At 41.6% G+C, this 18,472-nt stretch overlaps 1 protein-coding gene across 1 annotated transcript; it reads right to left on the minus strand.

The window, feature by feature from the left end:
* Positions 1-5,849: 5,849 nt before the first annotated feature.
* LOC6040027 (zinc finger protein GLI1) lies at positions 5,850-10,982 on the minus strand. The gene is made up of 3 exons (XM_038265012.1): positions 10,251-10,982; positions 7,151-7,424; positions 5,850-6,935 (listed from the first exon to the last, which is right to left on the minus strand). Exons 1-3 carry the CDS (start codon positions 10,826-10,828, stop codon positions 6,171-6,173), a joined length of 1,617 nt encoding a protein of 538 aa, XP_038120940.1. The 5' UTR covers positions 10,829-10,982; the 3' UTR covers positions 5,850-6,170.
* Between the last annotated feature and the right edge of the window lie 7,490 nt (positions 10,983-18,472).

Below are 18,472 nucleotides of genomic sequence, written 5' to 3' on the forward strand. Positions count from 1 at the left end.
CAAACGAGCGGCCACAAAGTCGCAAGAATAAACTAGACTTAAGCTTAACAAATAGAACACGTTTATTCTGTAACAGCGACTAACAGTAATGATGATATGCAGAAAAACTAAAGGTACAATTACATCTCCGATCGCGCCTCTCTCGACCTGGGTGCTACCAAGGAGTACAGCGAGTCGCGAAATTGTTGGAACGGCTGGTGGTTCTGTGGGAACCCAACAGCTATGGCAGATCATGCACGAGAACGGATTTCCGGACAAACTGACTCGGCTGATCAAGGCTACCTTGGATCGTGTGATGTGTCACGTGCGAGTGGCAGGGGAGCTAGCGGACCCCTTCCAATCGCATCAAGGGTTACGACAAGGTGACGGCTTATCCAATGCGCTGTTCAACATCGGGCTTGAGGGAGTTGTGCGAAGAGCGGGTATAGACACGAGAGGCACGATTTGCAACAGGACAGTCCAACTTCTTGCTTATGCGGACGACATTGATATTATAGCGAGAGACCTAGAGACGGTGAAAAGGGTTTACACCGCCTTAAAGATGCAAGCAGGACGAATTGGATTGGCCATGAATACGAAGAAAACAAAGTACATGAAAGGGAGGGGCTCAAAGGACGTTGACCCCCCAAGACTCACCCTCTAGCTGTGGATGGCGATGTGCTGGAGGAGGTGAGCGAATTCGTGTACTTGGGATCGCTGGTAACGGCCGACAACGACACCAGCTTAGAGATCCGGACTCGTATCCACTCCGCGAATCGCGCCTACTTTGGATTACGGAAAACCTTGACATCTGATCGAGTGCAACGCGCCACGAAGCTGACCCTGTACAAGACACTGATTAGACCGGTTGCCCTCTATGGCCACGAGACCTGGACGCTGCGGCAAGAGGACGAACGAGCCCTTGGAGTTTTCGAACGGAAGGTGCTGCGAACGATCTACGGTGGAGTACGTACAGCTCAGAACGAGTGGCGAAGGCGCATGAACCACGAACTGCACGCGCTGCTGGGAGAACCGACCATCGTCACCCTGGCGAGAATCGGGAGGCTCAGGTGGGCCGGCCATGTCGCGAGGATGGACAAAGACCATCCTGTCAGGATGCTCTTTGACCGCGCGCGACCGGATGGCGGCACTGGCCGAAGGGCAGGAGCGCAGCGTGCACGATGGGGTAATCAGATCGAGGCGGACCTAAGAAAGATCTGCAACCTAGGAGACTGGCGAGCTGCAGCCCAGAACCGAGCAACATGGAACAACCTTCTTGATACAGCACGGGCACCGCGTATGGTGTTCTAAGCTGTTTGGTATGGTTTGGTATGTATGGTCAAAATCGGTTCAGCCAGTGCTGAGAAAACTCAGTGAGAATTTTGGTCACATACATACATACACACACACATACACACACACATACACACTCACATACACACAGACATTTGTTCAGTTTAGGATTCTGAGTCGATATGTATACATGAAGGTGGGTCTCAGAGCTTTCCATAAAAAGTTCATTTTTAGAGCAGGATTATAGCCTTACCTCAGTGAGGAAGGCAAAAGATTTAAGTTATCAAAGTAAGTTGAACAAATGAAAAAAGTTTACAAAAAAATATATAAAATCTGTTTTACGGTTTAGGGTAGAGGAGTAATTGACGAGTTACTTTTATTTTCAACTTTTAATGATTGTTGTTTTTTGCCTTCCTCACTGAGGTAAGGCTATAATCCTGCTCTAAAAATGAACTTTCTATTAAAAGCTCCTAGACCCACCTTCATGTATACATATCTACTCAGAATCGAAAACTGAACAAATGTCTGTGTGTGTATGTATGTGTGTGTGTATGTATGTATGTGACCAAAATTCTCACTGAGTTTTCTCAGCACTGGCTGAACCGATTTTGATCGAACAAGTTGCATTCGACTTGAATTAGGGTCCCATACATCGCTATTGAATTGTTTGAAGTTTCGATAAGTAGTTCAAAAGTTATGCATAAAAATGTGTTTTCACAAATACCCGGATCTCAATTATATGCATGTAAACGATGTCCGGATCCATCATCCGACCCATCGTTGATTAGATAATTGAAAGGCCTTTCCAATGAGTCAAAAACATTGAAGATCTGGCTACCCTGTCTCGAGTTATGACCACTTAAGTGATATTTATGTACTTTTTTGAAGCCGGATCTCACTTAAATGTATGTAAACTATGTCCGGATCCATCATCCGACCCATCGTTGGTAAGGTAATTGAAAGGCCTTTCCAATGAGTACAAAACATTGAAGATCTGGGAACCCTGTCTCGAGTTCTGACCACTTAAGTGATATTTATGTACTTTTTTGAAGCCGGATCTCACTTAAATGTATGTAAACTATGTCCGGATCCATCATCCGACCCATCGTTGGTTAGGTAATTGAAAGGCCTTTTCAATGAGTCCAAAACATTGAAGATCTTGCAACCCTGTCTCGAGTTATGACCACTTAAGTAATATTTATGTACTTTTTTGAAGCCGGATCTCACTTAAATGTATGTAAACTATGCCCGGATCCATCATCCGACCCATCGTTGGTAAGGTAGTTGAAAGGTCTTTCCAAAGAGTACAAAACATTGAAGATCTGACAACCCTGTCTCGGGTTATGACCACTTAAGTGATATTTATGTACTTTTTTGAAGCCGGATCTCACTTAAATGTATGTAACCTATGTCCGGATCCATCATCCGACCCATCGTTGGTAAGGTAATTGAAAGGCCTTTTCAATGAGTCCAAAACATTGAAGATCTGGCAACCCTGTCTCGAGTTATGGCCACATAAGTTATACATTGTGTTCTTTTTTTCTGGATCTAAAAAAATGATGAAACCACTCATATACCCATTTTTGGTAAAAAGTGAGGAAGGCATCAACCACATAGGTGGATTATGTTAGTTTTTAATCATTATATTAAAATAAAATTTTCACTGGATTTACTTTTTTCAACAAAGTATTCTAGCAAAAAAACATGACATTGATTCGACCTGTGCAGTCAGAGTTATTTCACCGTTTCATTCTTGACTAAGGATATCGACTCTTGTTTAGCAAAAATACGTACACTTAGCCAATTTGACTCAATGGCATAAAAAACTGTTAAAAAATTATTTAGATAAAATTGGAATTTGGAACATAAAAAGTTCAAACTGAGTGGTAACCACAGCTTTAAAAAAATATTTTTGAAGCTTATGACTTGAACCTTTTAAAAACATTTTTAAATTAAACCGTAACATGGAACACTCAATTGTTGAACGTTTGAACTTATTAATTCAGATTTTCACAGGCTTTTGAAAGCTCTTGAGTATTTTATTGGATAAATTTGTTTTGCAAGAAATTTTGAAAAAATAATTGATAGTAATGCTTGGACTGCCCGAATTATCTTTTTAAAATCAAGCTAACAGTTGAATATAAATGTCTAATTAGAAAAGCATTGGCCAAAGCAACAAGGCATATCAATTAAAAAAAAGTTGTTATTATCATCAATGAGTTCCTTAAAAATCCGTATTATACGAAAAAAGTTGTACAAAAATCCGGCCTGTAATAAACCCGTGAAGAGGGTCGAAAATCCGTACGGTATGGAAAAAAATCCGTACAAAAAATTTGGTACCTTTACATCAGCTTTCTTTTGCGTCTAAGACAGCTAAAATTGGATGAAATGACGCGGAGATATGATTTTTTGAAAAAAAATGGTTTTTGCGAAAAATGACGAAAATTGTCATTTTTTGAACCACGATGTAGGTCACTAGGATGTAACAAAAATGACTTTTTGGCGGGCATTCAAGGGTTTGTTCCGGTGGGCATACTAAGCCCAAATCCAAAATATGAGCTTGATTGGACGTAACAGGAGCTGGCGCTCCGCCCTTCAATTTTAAATGGGATTTAACCCGTAAAAAAAGAATTTTTCAAAAATGACACATTTTGAGGCATTTTGGCCACCAATGCGTTTACCAAAAACATCACTGGCGTGTTGGCCAGATCCTTGCGCATCTTTTGGTATATATAACATTGACTTTTGGAGCACCCTGGAGCTCGGTACAAGCCATCAAAGTTTGGCATTTTTTCGAAAAATCGGCCCCGGCAAAATCAAATGGCGTCTAGGGCGTCGCGAGGCGCGACGCATATCTTTTTTGCCGGGGCCGAGTTTTCGAAAAAATGCCAAACTTTGAAGGCCTGTACCGAGCTCCAGGGTGCTCCAAATGTCAATGTTATATATACCAAAAGATGCGCAAGGATCTGGCCAACACGCCAGTGATGTTTTTGGTAAACGCATTGGTGGCCAAAATGCCTCAAAATGTGTCATTTTTGAAAAATTCTTTTTTTACGGGTTAAATCCCATTTAAAATTGAAGGGCGGAGCGCCAGCTCCTGTTACGTCCAATCAAGCTCATATTTTGGATTTGGGCTTGGTATGCCCACCGGAACAAACCCTTGAATGCCCACCAAAAAGTCATTTTTGTTACACTCTAGTAGGTCACCCTAATGGCCAAACAAAAAAATACGGGTCTAATTATTTTGGCCAAGGAACCTCCGGAAAAATTTTGAGCCCGATCGGAGAACTTTTTTTTTGGTTTAGGCTATTTTCAAACGGAATTGCTGTAGAAATATAATTTATCGAACTTCGAACAAATTGCATAATAAAATTTGTTTTAAGAATCGAAAATGCAATTCTCAATTGCAAAATAATTGCCTATAAAAATTTATCCCAAAATAGCATTGCTGCCAAACACCACTTTAAAGTTTTCAAGTTTTCTACTTTTCTTTGAAATTCCAAAAGTACAGTCATCCCACATATTCGGAACACCCACAAATTCGGAACACTTTTGTAATAATTTGTCAAAAGTATGCCAAATGCAACTTTTCTCTCGACCCTACTATTTTAGGGCCTTTATTTGGACATTCTCTTGCTGTTTCACTAGTAAAAGTAGTCTTTTTTGAACAAAAAACTTCATTTCAAGACTATTTTATCCTTAGTAGCAAAACACTGCCCTTAAATTGTCTGTTCCATGATTGTGGGATATTATTGTGCTTCCCACAATTGGGGAACACTTGAATTTAACTGATATTTTCACAAAAAAAAAGTTATTAGACCATGGATAAAGCATCACTAAGCTTGAGTTTCATTGGTTCCAGTGTGTGAAGTCATTATTTTATAAAAATTATGTACTCATGAAGAGATCAAAGTTTGTTTACATCCGTAAGAAAAAGTGTTCCGAATTTGTGGATTTCAAGGGTCAAAGTTTTTCTTCAAAACTTGATATAAAAGTTAAAACTTGTAGTTTTCCGATACAGCATTCGGAAGATCGCAAGAAAAGCTTTCAAATGAAGGTAAAAGCGAATCATTGAGTTCAATTATCGATTTGCTATGATTTTTTGAACATTGGCCAATCTGTAAACTGTTCCGAATATGAGGGATGACTGTAAATGATTTTCTAAACTAAATGAAAAAAACTGTTCTTTACATAACTGATCGTACATTAAAGTATTATTCAAATACAAATTTGTGCATTTAAAATTGCATAGCTTGTAAAATAATACTTAAAATTAATATTACTGAGATTATGGAAAAAGAATAATTATCTTGCCTGATTTCAGTGTTTATAGACTTCATCGATTAAATCAGAATTTTTAAAAGAGTTCGCAAAATCACACAATTCTTAAAATCAACCTTTTTATCAAAATTTTGAAAAAGAGCGAAAGAGCCGTTCAAAAAAGCGGCTCTTTGTAGTGAGCGAACGAAAATGAGCGGCTCCTAAAAAGAGCGGTTTTGCCCACCTCTAACTTGAACATAACCGAAGGATTTTGTGAGAAGTATGCATTCATAGGAGAAATATTCAAACAATAAACGTTGAGTGTTTCAATAGTTTTATTCTGTTCATTTTCTTTGAAGACAAACATTGCAAAAATCACACTTTTTTTTTCAATCTCAATAGTTGATATTGCTTTGGAAGTAGTTCCAGACAGCCAGTGCGAAACTCCTTTCAAGTCACAGTTAAATCACAAGGATTTTTTTTTAAAAAAAGGTCACCGAGTTAAAAGTAAAACAAAAGAACGTTCTTACTGTTGGTTGGGTTAGTACAGTACAAGTGTTACAGAGAAAGAAAGAACACAAAATTTTTAAAGGTTCAAGGTGCGTCGTAAAAATAAAACAAACGTCGCTCCTCGAATACTATCGATGATGTATACTGAGATCCAGCGGGGTGTCATCCACCTGCATGCGGATGAGGTGCTCCGGGCTGAAGCTGCACAACTCATCGTCCTCGACGGCTGCGGGTGGCTGGGCGAACATGATCCGTCCACGGTAGTCTCCACCGGCTACTCGTTCCGGTTCAAGGAGGTACGCCCCGCCGCTGCCGGTGTCCTCCTCACGGGTCCTGCCGGTGTCTTGCTCGGGCCATTGGCCACCACCACCACCACCGACACGGTCCGGGTACGGTCTGGTCTGGTAGACGTCATCATCAGTGTAGATTAATTTTTCATCACACTTGTCGACATTGACGACATCAATTAGCACATTATTATCTTCGCCGGCGGCGGCAAGACGACCCAGGTCGGGACTGCTCGAATCACCCGAAGCTCGGCTATCGTCGGTGCTGAATGAGTTATCGCTTGCCATCTTGGCAGGACTTCCGGTGCTGCCGTTGCTGCTGGTGCTGATGCTCCGACCGTAAACCGAGGCCAGTCCGCCGGGATGGCCGTGCAAATGGCCGGCATGATGGTAATAGTCAAAGTCCATCGACGACGGTAGTGACGAGGCCGTTAATGGTAGCACCATCGATGCGTGTTTGAAGGTTTTCACGTGCTTGCGCAACGATGACGGATCGGTGTACCGCTTGTGGCAGCCCGGAACCTTGCACACGTACGGCTTGTCGTTGGAGTGCGTACGCGTGTGCTTGAACCGATCCGACGAGTTGGAGTACGCCTTGTTGCAGCCCTGGTGATAGGAAAATTGAAAAATTGAAATTAATATTTTTTATTCAAAAATTATTCGCTTTCAGTCATGCTGCTCTCATTGATATTGTACAAAAGAAAAATCCAAACTAAAATTGACTTAGCGTTGGTAAGCAATCCCTCTATAATTACACCTTTTTTTTAAATTTAACTTCTTCACTTAATCACCCCTACCAAGCAAAAGTAAAGCAAACTCACCTCAACCGGGCAGACGTACGGCTTTTCACCGGAGTGCGAGCGCAGATGAATCTTGAGGTTCTCGGCGCGGGAAAAACACTTTCCACACTTGTCGCACTCGTGGGGCTTCTCCTTGGTGTGGGTGCGCACGTGCACCAGCATCTTGTAGCGTGCGTTGAAGCCCCGATCTTGGCGCAGGCAGCCCTCCCAGCGGCAGTAGTAGAGGCCCCCCAGACCGACCACGGCGTGCTTCTGCGTGACGTGGCTGGCCAGATCTTCCAGCTTGAAGAATACGCTGAAAATTGGACGAAAAATAAAAGTTTTGATAAGATTTGGAGGGACACCATGATGCAGCATAAAAAATACGCGAGTGGTTCGATGTTGCTGATAACAAACAAAAACATGCATCCGACACGTTTGCACAGAAGCCATCCAGTCATAGCTGGAACACTAGACGCAGATAAAACCGAGGAAAACCCCTTCCGTGTGGAGAACTTTGATCACCTTCGAAACAGTACTGATACCAGTTTCGGTCTGATTTTCGTTCAGGGATGTTGCTGGGGTGAACTTTTATATGCTGTGAGTATGTTCACGTGAACTTTGCGTGACAAATTAATGCAAACATTATGACTTTGTGGAATAAGTTTTTGGAGAATAATTTCAATTTGCTTTGTTCAATCTGTTTTATGTAGTTTTTGCATAATAACATTAGCATTTAGAGTTATTAAAAATCCATTCTTGAAAAATTCAACAATTAAATTGAGAGGCAACACATAATCTCCAGTACGTTTTTATACTCTCCTCTCATTTGAAGCAACTTTTATTATTGCATGCGCTCCTTTCTAGGAACTGTTATCTCCCAAACAGCACAAAATGGCGTCTTCACACGGATGATGAGCGTTTGAACTTGATCGCCAAAATGGCTTTACGGGTTCAGAAAGATCAACTGACAGTCGATTTCTTCTTTAAAAATAATATTGAACTTATTGAAACTTAAAATTTAACTTAAATATTTTCTAATATCAATTTGTCAAGCATAATAATGAAATTCATGAAGATTTTTTTAGTGTTTCGTCAGTTTTTGCAATGTTGTTATGTTTGAATTTTCATGAATGAAACCTATGTAAAAATCTAAAGTTATTTTATTCCAACATTATTTTTTGTTTTTTTACTAAATGAGTTGCAAAAAATAGCCTTTTCAGAACGAACCATCAAAAACATTATCGAAAAGTATTACTTTTCAGTTCAAGTGTTGAAAAATTGGATGTTGTTATTTTTGGCAATTAAAAGTTGACCGTTTAGTTATTCGAGAATGACATGAATAGTAAGAAGTTTTGCAACCAAATTACAACAATATTGTTGGTGTTGGTACAAACCTTTGTAATTATTTAATTTCAGGCTGCATTTTTATTTCAGCCAGTTGATGAACTGAAACATTAAATGAGTTTTAATCTAACAAATAATTACGCTTTAGTATTTACTTCAAATTTTGTGCATTTGATTTTAATTCGGTGTAAAATTTTGGTGAAAGGAGGTCTTCAGAACCTTGATAAAACCTTTTAACTTTAAGAAACTAAATAATTGAAATGGTCAAATGTGTACATATATTTCAACAGTATAGAATGAAACTGTTAAAAATCACCCCTGCTATTTAGCCAAATTACAATTTAAAAAATCATTCGTAAAGACTTAGACAATATCTTTCAAATATGTTATTTTACCCTACTTTCACAAAAATTTCAATTAAAACTAAAAAAATTGACAATTCATGCCAAGATTGTTTTGGCCAGATTTAGGTCTGATGGAATTTGAAAATATTGTGAACCATAAAATATCATAAAACGCTTTGTACATTGCACAAAAATTAAGTGGAAAATGGATTTTCCGAAAAATTGATTTAGTTTTTGGGGCTTTTCAGAAGGTGTCTTCAGAAAAGTTGTTGCAAATGGAAAGGAGAACGTTAGGTTTTGTTCAAAATTAGGGTGGTTCAAGATTAGGGTGATTTTGAAAATCTATTTTTCAGGAATATTTTTGGTTTTTTTTGCCTTGTAGATAGTTGTTAAACTTGCCAATCCAAGCAACTTTGTCGAAGACACCATAATTTTATCTCGCAATCTACGCCTTAAACGACCAAATTTAGAGAAAACGTTTGAGCAAACCTTCGAAAATAAGTTTTTTGAACTTAGCAATTCAAGGTTAAGTTTTGGAGAAAAGTTATGTTCGGGGCACCGCTATGAAATACGAACATTTTTAATTTTTAACATGTCAATTTGGACTTTAGGGGCAAAAGTTACAGGTAAAAAGTCCATTTTAAGGTAAAAAAAATGCAAATTTCAAACACAAATATCTCAAAAAGCGCAGGCCAAATTTTAAGCGCCGGGTTGCATTCAAAAGAGCAGATCTAGCACTATAAATGCTGATAAATCCCAGGAGTATTTTTCTTTGAATTCGAGATATCTTCATTTGAAAATGTTTAATTTTCAGGAGAAAAGTGTATGGGACTACCCTAACGAAATGCGAAAATATGTCTAACTATATGTTTTCCCTTTGATTTTGCCCATTGAATCTTCCCTCAGAATTGAGCCAAAGTATCAAAAAATCGATTTTGGGTCATATTTTGAGTATCTTGACAAAAAAACAACTAAAATAATAAAAATATAAGCAAAATTTAAGTTTTTAGATATTTGCACAATAAAATATTTAAATTTTAAAAGCAGCTCACCTGATTTGTTTAATTTTGAAATTACTTATTAATTTGATGAGATCAAGCTATTGTGTCATGTTGCGCAATTAGCTTCAATTTGAGGGTTAATTTGAATAATACTTTTTACCAGGTAAACTTTCGAGCTTGCTTTTGAATCTGTTTTCCTTTAAATCAATCAAAATTCGAACTTTCAATGTATCATGCGACTCCATCTTATGCAACACTTTGCAGCAAAACCGATTTTCTTGATAAAACTTGTTTAATTGTTCCATTCAGCAGGAAGCATGAAACATTCGTCAAAATTTTCCCATAAAAAATACTTTGCCCCTTTACTTGCTGTACACTCCGAGTAAAACCCTTCCAAGCAAAAGTTCATGCACATTCCAAGTAAAAAAAAACATGGCAAAAGCTACTCACCAGTAACAGTTCTCCCACTTGCAGGCAAACTTTTCGATCGCTCGGGAGCCCTCCTCCCCGACCAGCGGCACCACCTGCTGGTTCTGCACCTTCATGATGACGGAGTTCCGGGGCCTGGCCTGCTCCACCGCGCTCCCCTTCCAGTCCCCGTTCTCCTCCTCCTCTTCCTCGTCATCGTCGTCCGTGTCCGTGATTCTCAGATTCGATAATCCGTATTGATTGGCAGCCGTGGTGGTCCCATCGGACGTGCCGTTGATGAGGCCACTTCCGGGACTGTAGAGCAGGGGTGGGGTGTGCGGCGGCGAGAGCGGCACCGACGTAATTTCCTCCTTCCCGGCGGATCCCAGGTAAAAGTACGGATGAAGGCCAGAGGACGATGAAGACTTGGCGGCCGTCGACTGCATCGTGGCGGTTGAAGTCACCGGAAGTGGGTAGTCGTACTGGGCGTGATACGGCGGTGTTATTGGAAGATATCCAAACCGCTCATTTGTCACGTTCACCGAGGGTGGCGAGGGCGGCAGGAAGTACAGTGGCGATAATCCCATTCTGTAGGGAAAAGTGTCCTTGTTTATTAGCATCTTTTTGCTGTTTTCACTTTTGCTGCTGTTGGCATTCACTAAGTGGTACTAAGTCACTTTGCTGATCCGTTTTAAATGTCAGCATTAATTTTTCGGCGTGTGACAAAAGCCGCCAGGAGCTCTTTGCGGCGTGAAAATGAAAATATTACTAAACCCTAGCCCGCGGTGGGTTCCCATTATAAGATGCTACAATTGTGAAGCGGCGTGGTTCCGTAGCCGACCTATGGTGAGGCAGGCAAAAAACGGTGGCCACAGAACTGATAAGAACTGCAACCCGTACGGGCAGTGATAAAGGAGGCTATTTTGAAAATTGAAAAAAAAGCTTAAAACAAATCTAAAAAATGTATCTTGTCTCTTGTCTCTTGTCTCTTGTCTCTTGTCTCTTGTCTCTTGTCTCTTGTCTCTTGTCTCTTGTCTCTTGTCTCTTGTCTCTTGTCTCTTGTCTCTTGTCTCTTGTCTCTTGTCTCTTGTCTCTTGTCTCTTGTCTCTTGTCTCTTGTCTCTTGTCTCTTGTCTCTTGTCTCTTGTCTCTTGTCTCTTGTCTCTTGTCTCTTGTCTCTTGTCTCTTGTCTCTTGTCTCTTGTCTCTTGTCTCTTGTCTCTTGTCTCTTGTCTCTTGTCTCTTGTCTCTTGTCTCTTGTCTCTTGTCTCTTGTCTCTTGTCTCTTGTCTCTTGTCTCTTGTCTCTTGTCTCTTGTCTCTTGTCTCTTGTCTCTTGTCTCTTGTCTCTTGTCTCTTGTCTCTTGTCTCTTGTCTCTTGTCTCTTGTCTCTTGTCTCTTGTCTCTTGTCTCTTGTCTCTTGTCTCTTGTCTCTTGTCTCTTGTCTCTTGTCTCTTGTCTCTTGTCTCTTGTCTCTTGTCTCTTGTCTCTTGTCTCTTGTCTCTTGTCTCTTGTCTCTTGTCTCTTGTCTCTTGTCTCTTGTCTCTTGTCTCTTGTCTCTTGTCTCTTGTCTCTTGTCTCTTGTCTCTTGTCTCTTGTCTCTTGTCTCTTGTCTCTTGTCTCTTGTCTCTTGTCTCTTGTCTCTTGTCTCTTGTCTCTTGTCTCTTGTCTCTTGTCTCTTGTCTCTTGTCTCTTGTCTCTTGTCTCTTGTCTCTTGTCTCTTGTCTCTAGTCTCTTGTCTCTTGTCTCTTGTCTCTTGTCTCTTGTCTCTTGTCTCTTGTCTCTTGTCTCTTGTCTCTTGTCTCTTGTCTCTTGTCTCTTGTCTCTTGTCTCTTGTCTCTTGTCTCTTGTCTCTTGTCTCTTGTCTCTTGTCTCTTGTCTCTTGTCTCTTGTCTCTTGTCTCTTGTCTCTTGTCTCTTGTCTCTTGTCTCTTGTCTCTTGTCTCTTGTCTCTTGTCTCTTGTCTCTTGTCTCTTGTCTCTTGTCTCTTGTCTCTTGTCTCTTGTCTCTTGTCTCTTGTCTCTTGTCTCTTGTCTCTTGTCTCTTGTCTCTTGTCTCTTGTCTCTTGTCTCTTGTCTCTTGTCTCTTGTCTCTTGTCTCTTGTCTCTTGTCTCTTGTCTCTTGTCTCTTGTCTCTTGTCTCTTGTCTCTTGTCTCTTGTCTCTTGTCTCTTGTCTCTTGTCTCTAGTCTCTAGTCTCTTGTCTCTTGTCTCTTGTCTCTTGTCTCTTGTCTCTTGTCTCTTGTCTCTTGTCTCTTGTCTCTTGTCTCTTGTCTCTTGTCTCTTGTCTCTTGTCTCTTGTCTCTTGTCTCTTGTCTCTTGTCTCTTGTCTCTTGTCTCTTGTCTCTTGTCTCTTGTCTCTTGTCTCTTGTCTCTTGTCTCTTGTCTCTTGTCTTTCCTTTTCTGTCGTTTCCTCGTTTGAGCCAACATAGCACCGCACAGTCGCGTCCACTCTTCGGGTGGCAAGGGAATACAGTTAAACCTCGTATAAGAGCGCCTCGCATATGCAACTTTGCATATACGAGTCATTCCACCTGATTCGGTTTTGTCGCAAGAGTTGCATATGCGAGGTACAGGGCTTATGGGATTTTGGCTATATGGGAGACATGGGCTATATTTTTATAAAAAATCAACTAAACTATACAAATTTGTAGTGTTTTGGAATCGTTATGAAGTCAGCTATACAGCTACACCAAATTTACATGGTTTACGATGTTCTAGATCATCCGAAACTTCGTCAAGTTAAGGTCTATGTGTTCAACGCCGTACAAGTATAAGTTAGGCGATTTGACTGTGGTTTTTGACCACAGATCGTATCCGGATAGCCTCAGGGAGGTTCAGGGACTAGTCTACCGATATGTGGAGATGTTCTGGGTCTTCTGTGGAGTCCCGAGAGCTACGCCTGAAGGGTCTACCGCCGTAACAAGGCAGAGGTCGATGGTTTTTGACCTTAGATAATATCCAGATAGCCTCAGGGAGGTTCAGGGACTAGTCTACCGATATGTTGAGATGTTCTGGGTCTTCTATAGAGTCCCGGGAGTTACGACCGACGGGTCTACCGCCGTAACACGGCAGAGGTTGATGGTTTTTGACCTTAGATAATATCCAGATAGCCTCAGGGAGGTTCAGGGACTAGTCTACCGATATGTGGTGATGTTCTGGGTCTTCTGTAGAGTCCCGGGAGGTACGACCGATGGGTCTACCGCCGTAACACGGCAGAGGTCGGTGTTTTTTGACCTCAGATCATATCCAGATAGCCTCAGGGAGGTTCAGGGACTAGTCTACCGATATGTGGAAATGTTCTGGGTCTTCTGTGGAGTCCCGAGAGCTACGCCTGAAGGGTCTACCGCCGTAACAAGGCAGAGGTCGATGGTTTTTGACCTTAGATAATATCCAGATAGCCTCAGGGAGGTTCAGGGACTAGTCTACCGATATGTGGAGATGTTCTGGGTCTTCTATAGAGTCCCGGGAGTTACGACCGACGGGTCTACCGCCGTAACAAAGCAGAGGTCGATGGTTGTTGACCTTAGATAATATCCAGATAGCCTCAGGGAGGTTCAGGGACTAGTCTACCGATATGTAGAAATGTTCTGGGTCTTCTGTGGAGTCCCGAGAGCTACGCCTGAAGGGTCTACCGCCGTAACAAGGCAGAGGTCGATGGTTGTTGGCCTTAGATTATATCCAGATAGCCTCAGGGAGGTCCAGGGACTAGTCTACCGATATGTGGTGATGTTCTGGGTCTTCTGTAGAGTCCCGGGAGCTACGTCCGATGGGTCTACCGACGTAACACGGCAGAGGTCTGTGGTTTTTGACCTCAGATCATATTCGGATAGCCTCAGGGAGGTTCAGGGACTAGTCTACCGATATGTGGTGATGTTTTGGGTCTCCTGTAGAGTCCCGGGAGTTACGGCCGATGGGTCTACCACCGTAACAAGATAGAGGTCGGAGGTTTTTGACCTCAGATCATATCCGGATAGCCTCAGGGAGGTTCTAGGGCTAGTCTACCGATGTGATAGGTCTTTTGTAAGATCTTGAGAGTTACGGCCGATTACGGCGATACCATTACCAGAAATATGTAGACTAGTCCCTTAACCTCCCTGAGGCTATCCGGATATGAACTGAGGTCGAAAACCTCCGACCTCTATCTTGTTGCGGTGGTAGAGCCATCGGCCGTTACTCCTGGGACTCTACAGAAGACCCAAAGAATGACCACACATCGGTAGACTAGTCCCTGAACCACCATGAGGCTATCCGAATATGATCTGAGGTCAAAAACTTCTGACCTGCATCTTGTTACGGTGGTAGACCCATCGGCCGTAGCTCCCGCGACTCTACAGGAGACCCAGAACATCACCACATATCGGTAGGCTAGTCTCTGAACCTCCCTGAGGCTATCCGAATATGATCTGAGGTCAAAAACCACAGACCTCTGCCGTGTTACGTCGGTAGACTCATCGGACGTAGCTCCCGGGACTCTACAGAAGACCCAGAACATCACCACATATCGGTAGACTAGTCCCTGAACCTCCCTGAGGCTATCCGAATATGATCTGAGGTCAAAAACCACAGACCTCTGCCGTGTTACGTCGGTAGACCCATCGGACGTAGCTCCCGGGACTCTACAGAAAACCCAGAACATCACCACATATCGGTAGACTAGTCCCTGAACCTCCCTGAGGCTATCCGAATATGATCTGAGGTCAAAAACCAGATCTCTGCCGTGTTACGTCGGTAGACCCATCGGACGTAGCTCCCGGGACTCTACAGAAGACCCAGAACATCACCACATATCGGTAGACTAGTCCCTGAACCTCCCTGAGGCTATCCGAATATGATCTGAGGTCAAAAACCACAGACATCTGCCGTGTTACGTCGGTAGACCCATCGGACGTAGCTCCCGGGACTCTACAGAAAACCCAGAACATCACCACATATCGGTAGACTAGTCCCTGAACCTCCCTGAGGCTATCCGAATATGATCTGAGGTCAAAAACCACAGACCTCTGCCGTGTTACGTCGGTAGACCCATCGGACGTAGCTCCCGGGACTCTACAGAAGACCCAGAACATCACCACATATCGGTAGACTAGTCCCTGAACCTCCTGAGGCTATCTGGATATTATCTAAGGTCAAAACCATCGACCTCTGCTTTGTTACGGCGGTAGACCCGTCGGTCGTAACTCCCGGGACTCTATAGAAGACCCAGAACATCTCCACATATCGGTAGACTAGTCCCTGAACCTCCCTGAGGCTATCTGGATATGATCTGAGGTCAAAAACCACCGACCTCTGCCGTGTTACGGTGGTAGACCCATCGGACGTACCTTCAGGGACTCTACAGAAGACCCAGAACATCACCACATATCGGTAGACTAGTCCCTGAACCTCCTTGAGGTTATCCGGATATGACCTGTGGTGAAAAACCACAGTCAAATCGCCTACCTCATACTTGTACGGCGTTGAACACATAGGCCTTAACTTGACGAAGTTTCGGATGACCTAGAACATCGTAACCCATGTAAATTTGGTGTAGCTGTAAAGCTGACTTCATAACGATTCCAAAACACTATAAATTTGTATAGTTTAGTTGATTTTTTATAAAAATATAGCCCATGTCTCCCATATAGCCAAAATCCCATAAGCCCTGTACCTCGCATATGCGTGCTTCGCATAAGAAACCCCCATATGAGGTGCATATGCGAGGTTTAACTGTACCAAGCCACGGTACCTCTCACTCTCTTATCAGCCCGGGCCCCAGTTCTGAATGAACTGGTATTGCGCGAAATCGCAACCTGCGGTGTGCGAATGCCTCACCGTGAAGCGTGCCCGCCTTGTGACGTCACGGGTTGCCGAAAAATCATTCACATGTCACTTTGTTTGGCCTTTTCCGGCGCGATATTTTCATTTTTTCGTCATCGAACGCGTCATAAACTGTGCGAAATGGGTACTATTTTGGGTTGGTAAATAAAAATTGTTATCATTTTGGTGCGAATCTGATGACCCCTTCTTGCGGCAGATGAAAACTTTCCATTGCCATGAACTCAAACGATGACGTCCCAAATGATGAAGCAAAAGTGAGTTATTACGTCTTCAATGGCGTCTGGACGCTACACCATCTAAAACATCCTCCATGAAGTGGATTATGATAATTGTAAACTGTCATTTGAGTGAAAGGGATACACAATTGTTTACAAAAGTTATGTGCCCTTTTGAAATGTTAGGCTCCAATTATTGAGAGAATATCAAGTCAAGAGGCTAGACAAGATACCCCACAACATGATAGCACTGCATATGACCAATGATACCTTAGTAACGTAATACGAATCTACAAAATGATCCTTCACAAGATCTTGAAATTATTTTACGGACTACATAGTATTTTCAATTCAAATTCCTAAATGATTAAATAGCTTTTCATTGCTACTGATTTTGGAAAATTTTACACAATACTGTGGTATAGTGTGGTCCACGAATATATAAAATAAATCTCCAAAAATTATGTTATTGATTTTATGGGTCCATACGGTATCTAAAGATGTAGTAACTCCGAATCGAACTCCAGCTCATTTAAAGACCCACCTCTATGATCATCCGACTCCAACAACGAGTGCTACAAAAACTATCATACCAATCTGTTCAAAATTAGCTGACTCCAAACATGGCTTTTTGCACGGCCTCCAGATCAATAAAAAACCCGACTCCACAGTCCTGAAAATCACAAAATCCAACCGGGTGTTCTCACATGATTCTGATTGGTTTTGATATGGCGAACAACTTAGCACAACATCAAAAACTACAACAAATCAATCCTGTAACTATAAAGGATTATCTTGATATTTTTAAAAGATATTAAAATTTTAAAACATTCTCCTTTCTCAAACATTAAAAAATTTAAAATAATAATAAATTATTCACTCTGCAGCATAACCTTGGCGTTCTCGATCAATTCTCGATTACGAGATTCCTACTCGAAACTAAGTGTCCGAAAGCTTGATTGATGAGGCAATTGCAAACCTCTTTTTACATTTAAGTTTCCATTCACCCCGGGATTCGAACTGACGACCTTTAGATTGTAAGTCCAACTGCTTACCAGCGACTCCGCCGAGACAAAACCCATGACGACGACTCCTACACCTGGACTGAGCTAACGACCTAACCTTTAGATTAGACCGGGGCCAACGTTGACTTCCCCGTCCGACGGAAGGCGTGATTAGGCATATCCCGTTTCGAAACGCTTACCCCTACACCACGAATCCTGAAGTGTTCTAGACTTGCGCGAATGAAGGACACACACACTTTATAAAGACTCGTAGGTTAGGTTAGACACGACTGCAGCTACACGGTCCGTGGATGAAAGAGAGCGACATGTGGACGCATGGTTCTTTAATAGATTTTGACATTATTGGTAGCACTGCTCTGACTGACAGTTCTACCATGACCCTCTGTTAGACCGGCTCCTAATACATAATAGAAATTTTTTTAAACTGATTTGGTTAACGATTTGGAGGAAATAACTCAACCGACTCCCGAAACGAGTCCAACAACTCTCATAAAAAGTTGCTCAAAATAAGACGACTGCGATTCTGACTATTCAAATCAGTTGGACTCCAGGTCGTCAAAAAACCAACTTTACAGTTCCGAAAATTACAAAACCCATCCGAGTGGATTCTTATTGGTTTAGATAACGTCATGATTTGAAATCCGGACACTTAGTAGCATATCATTTTCGTTATAGCTGACAAAAAATCATGTAATAAGTTGGAAATGAAGAAATATCATCAGTATGTAGTATTCACAGTCAGTTTTTAGAGATTACATACAAAATATGTCTTTTCTAACAATTTTTCGTCAGAATTTGAAAGTTAAAATGACTTGTTGTGCTTCAAATTCCGGACACTGATAAAAGCTGATTCGAAATCCGGACACTTTTGCTTCGAATTCCGGACACTCGTTTTTGCTAATGAATTTTGCTGTTAACATCAAAACAATCGATATTTTTTATAAAAATTTGCTAGAATTTAAGGAAATCAAAAACATTAATTTCTGAGGGCTTTTGTTAATTTGATTTGGTTAACCGCGGTGGATTTTCTTGAAATAATTCGAACTGTCAAAAATCCACCAAAGCATCTACCACATTGATCGCACAAAAATCTGTGGTAGAAAAATATCCACCGGTAGATGCTTTGGTGGATTTTTGACAGTTCGAATTATTTTAAGAAAATCCACCGCGGTTTACCAAATCAAATTAACAAAAGCCCTCTGATTTGCCTT

Source organism: Culex quinquefasciatus, chromosome 3 (assembly GCF_015732765.1).
Source record: "Culex quinquefasciatus strain JHB chromosome 3, VPISU_Cqui_1.0_pri_paternal, whole genome shotgun sequence".
NCBI lineage: Eukaryota > Metazoa > Arthropoda > Insecta > Diptera > Culicidae > Culex > Culex quinquefasciatus.

What these genes read in the sequence shown, in the direction of transcription:
- LOC6040027 (XM_038265012.1), bottom strand. Translation starts at nt 10,828, where the DNA reads ATGCTAATAAACAAGGACACTTTTCCCTACAGAATGGGATTATCGCCA. An exon ending in AAGTGGGAGAACTGTTACTG is followed by an intron (nt 7,425 to 10,250) that starts GTGAGTAGCTTT and finishes TCCAATTTTCAG; the next exon opens with CGTATTCTTCAAGCTGGAAG. An exon ending in CGTACGTCTGCCCGGTTGAG is followed by an intron (nt 6,936 to 7,150) that starts GTGAGTTTGCTT and finishes TCCTATCACCAG; the next exon opens with GGCTGCAACAAGGCGTACTC.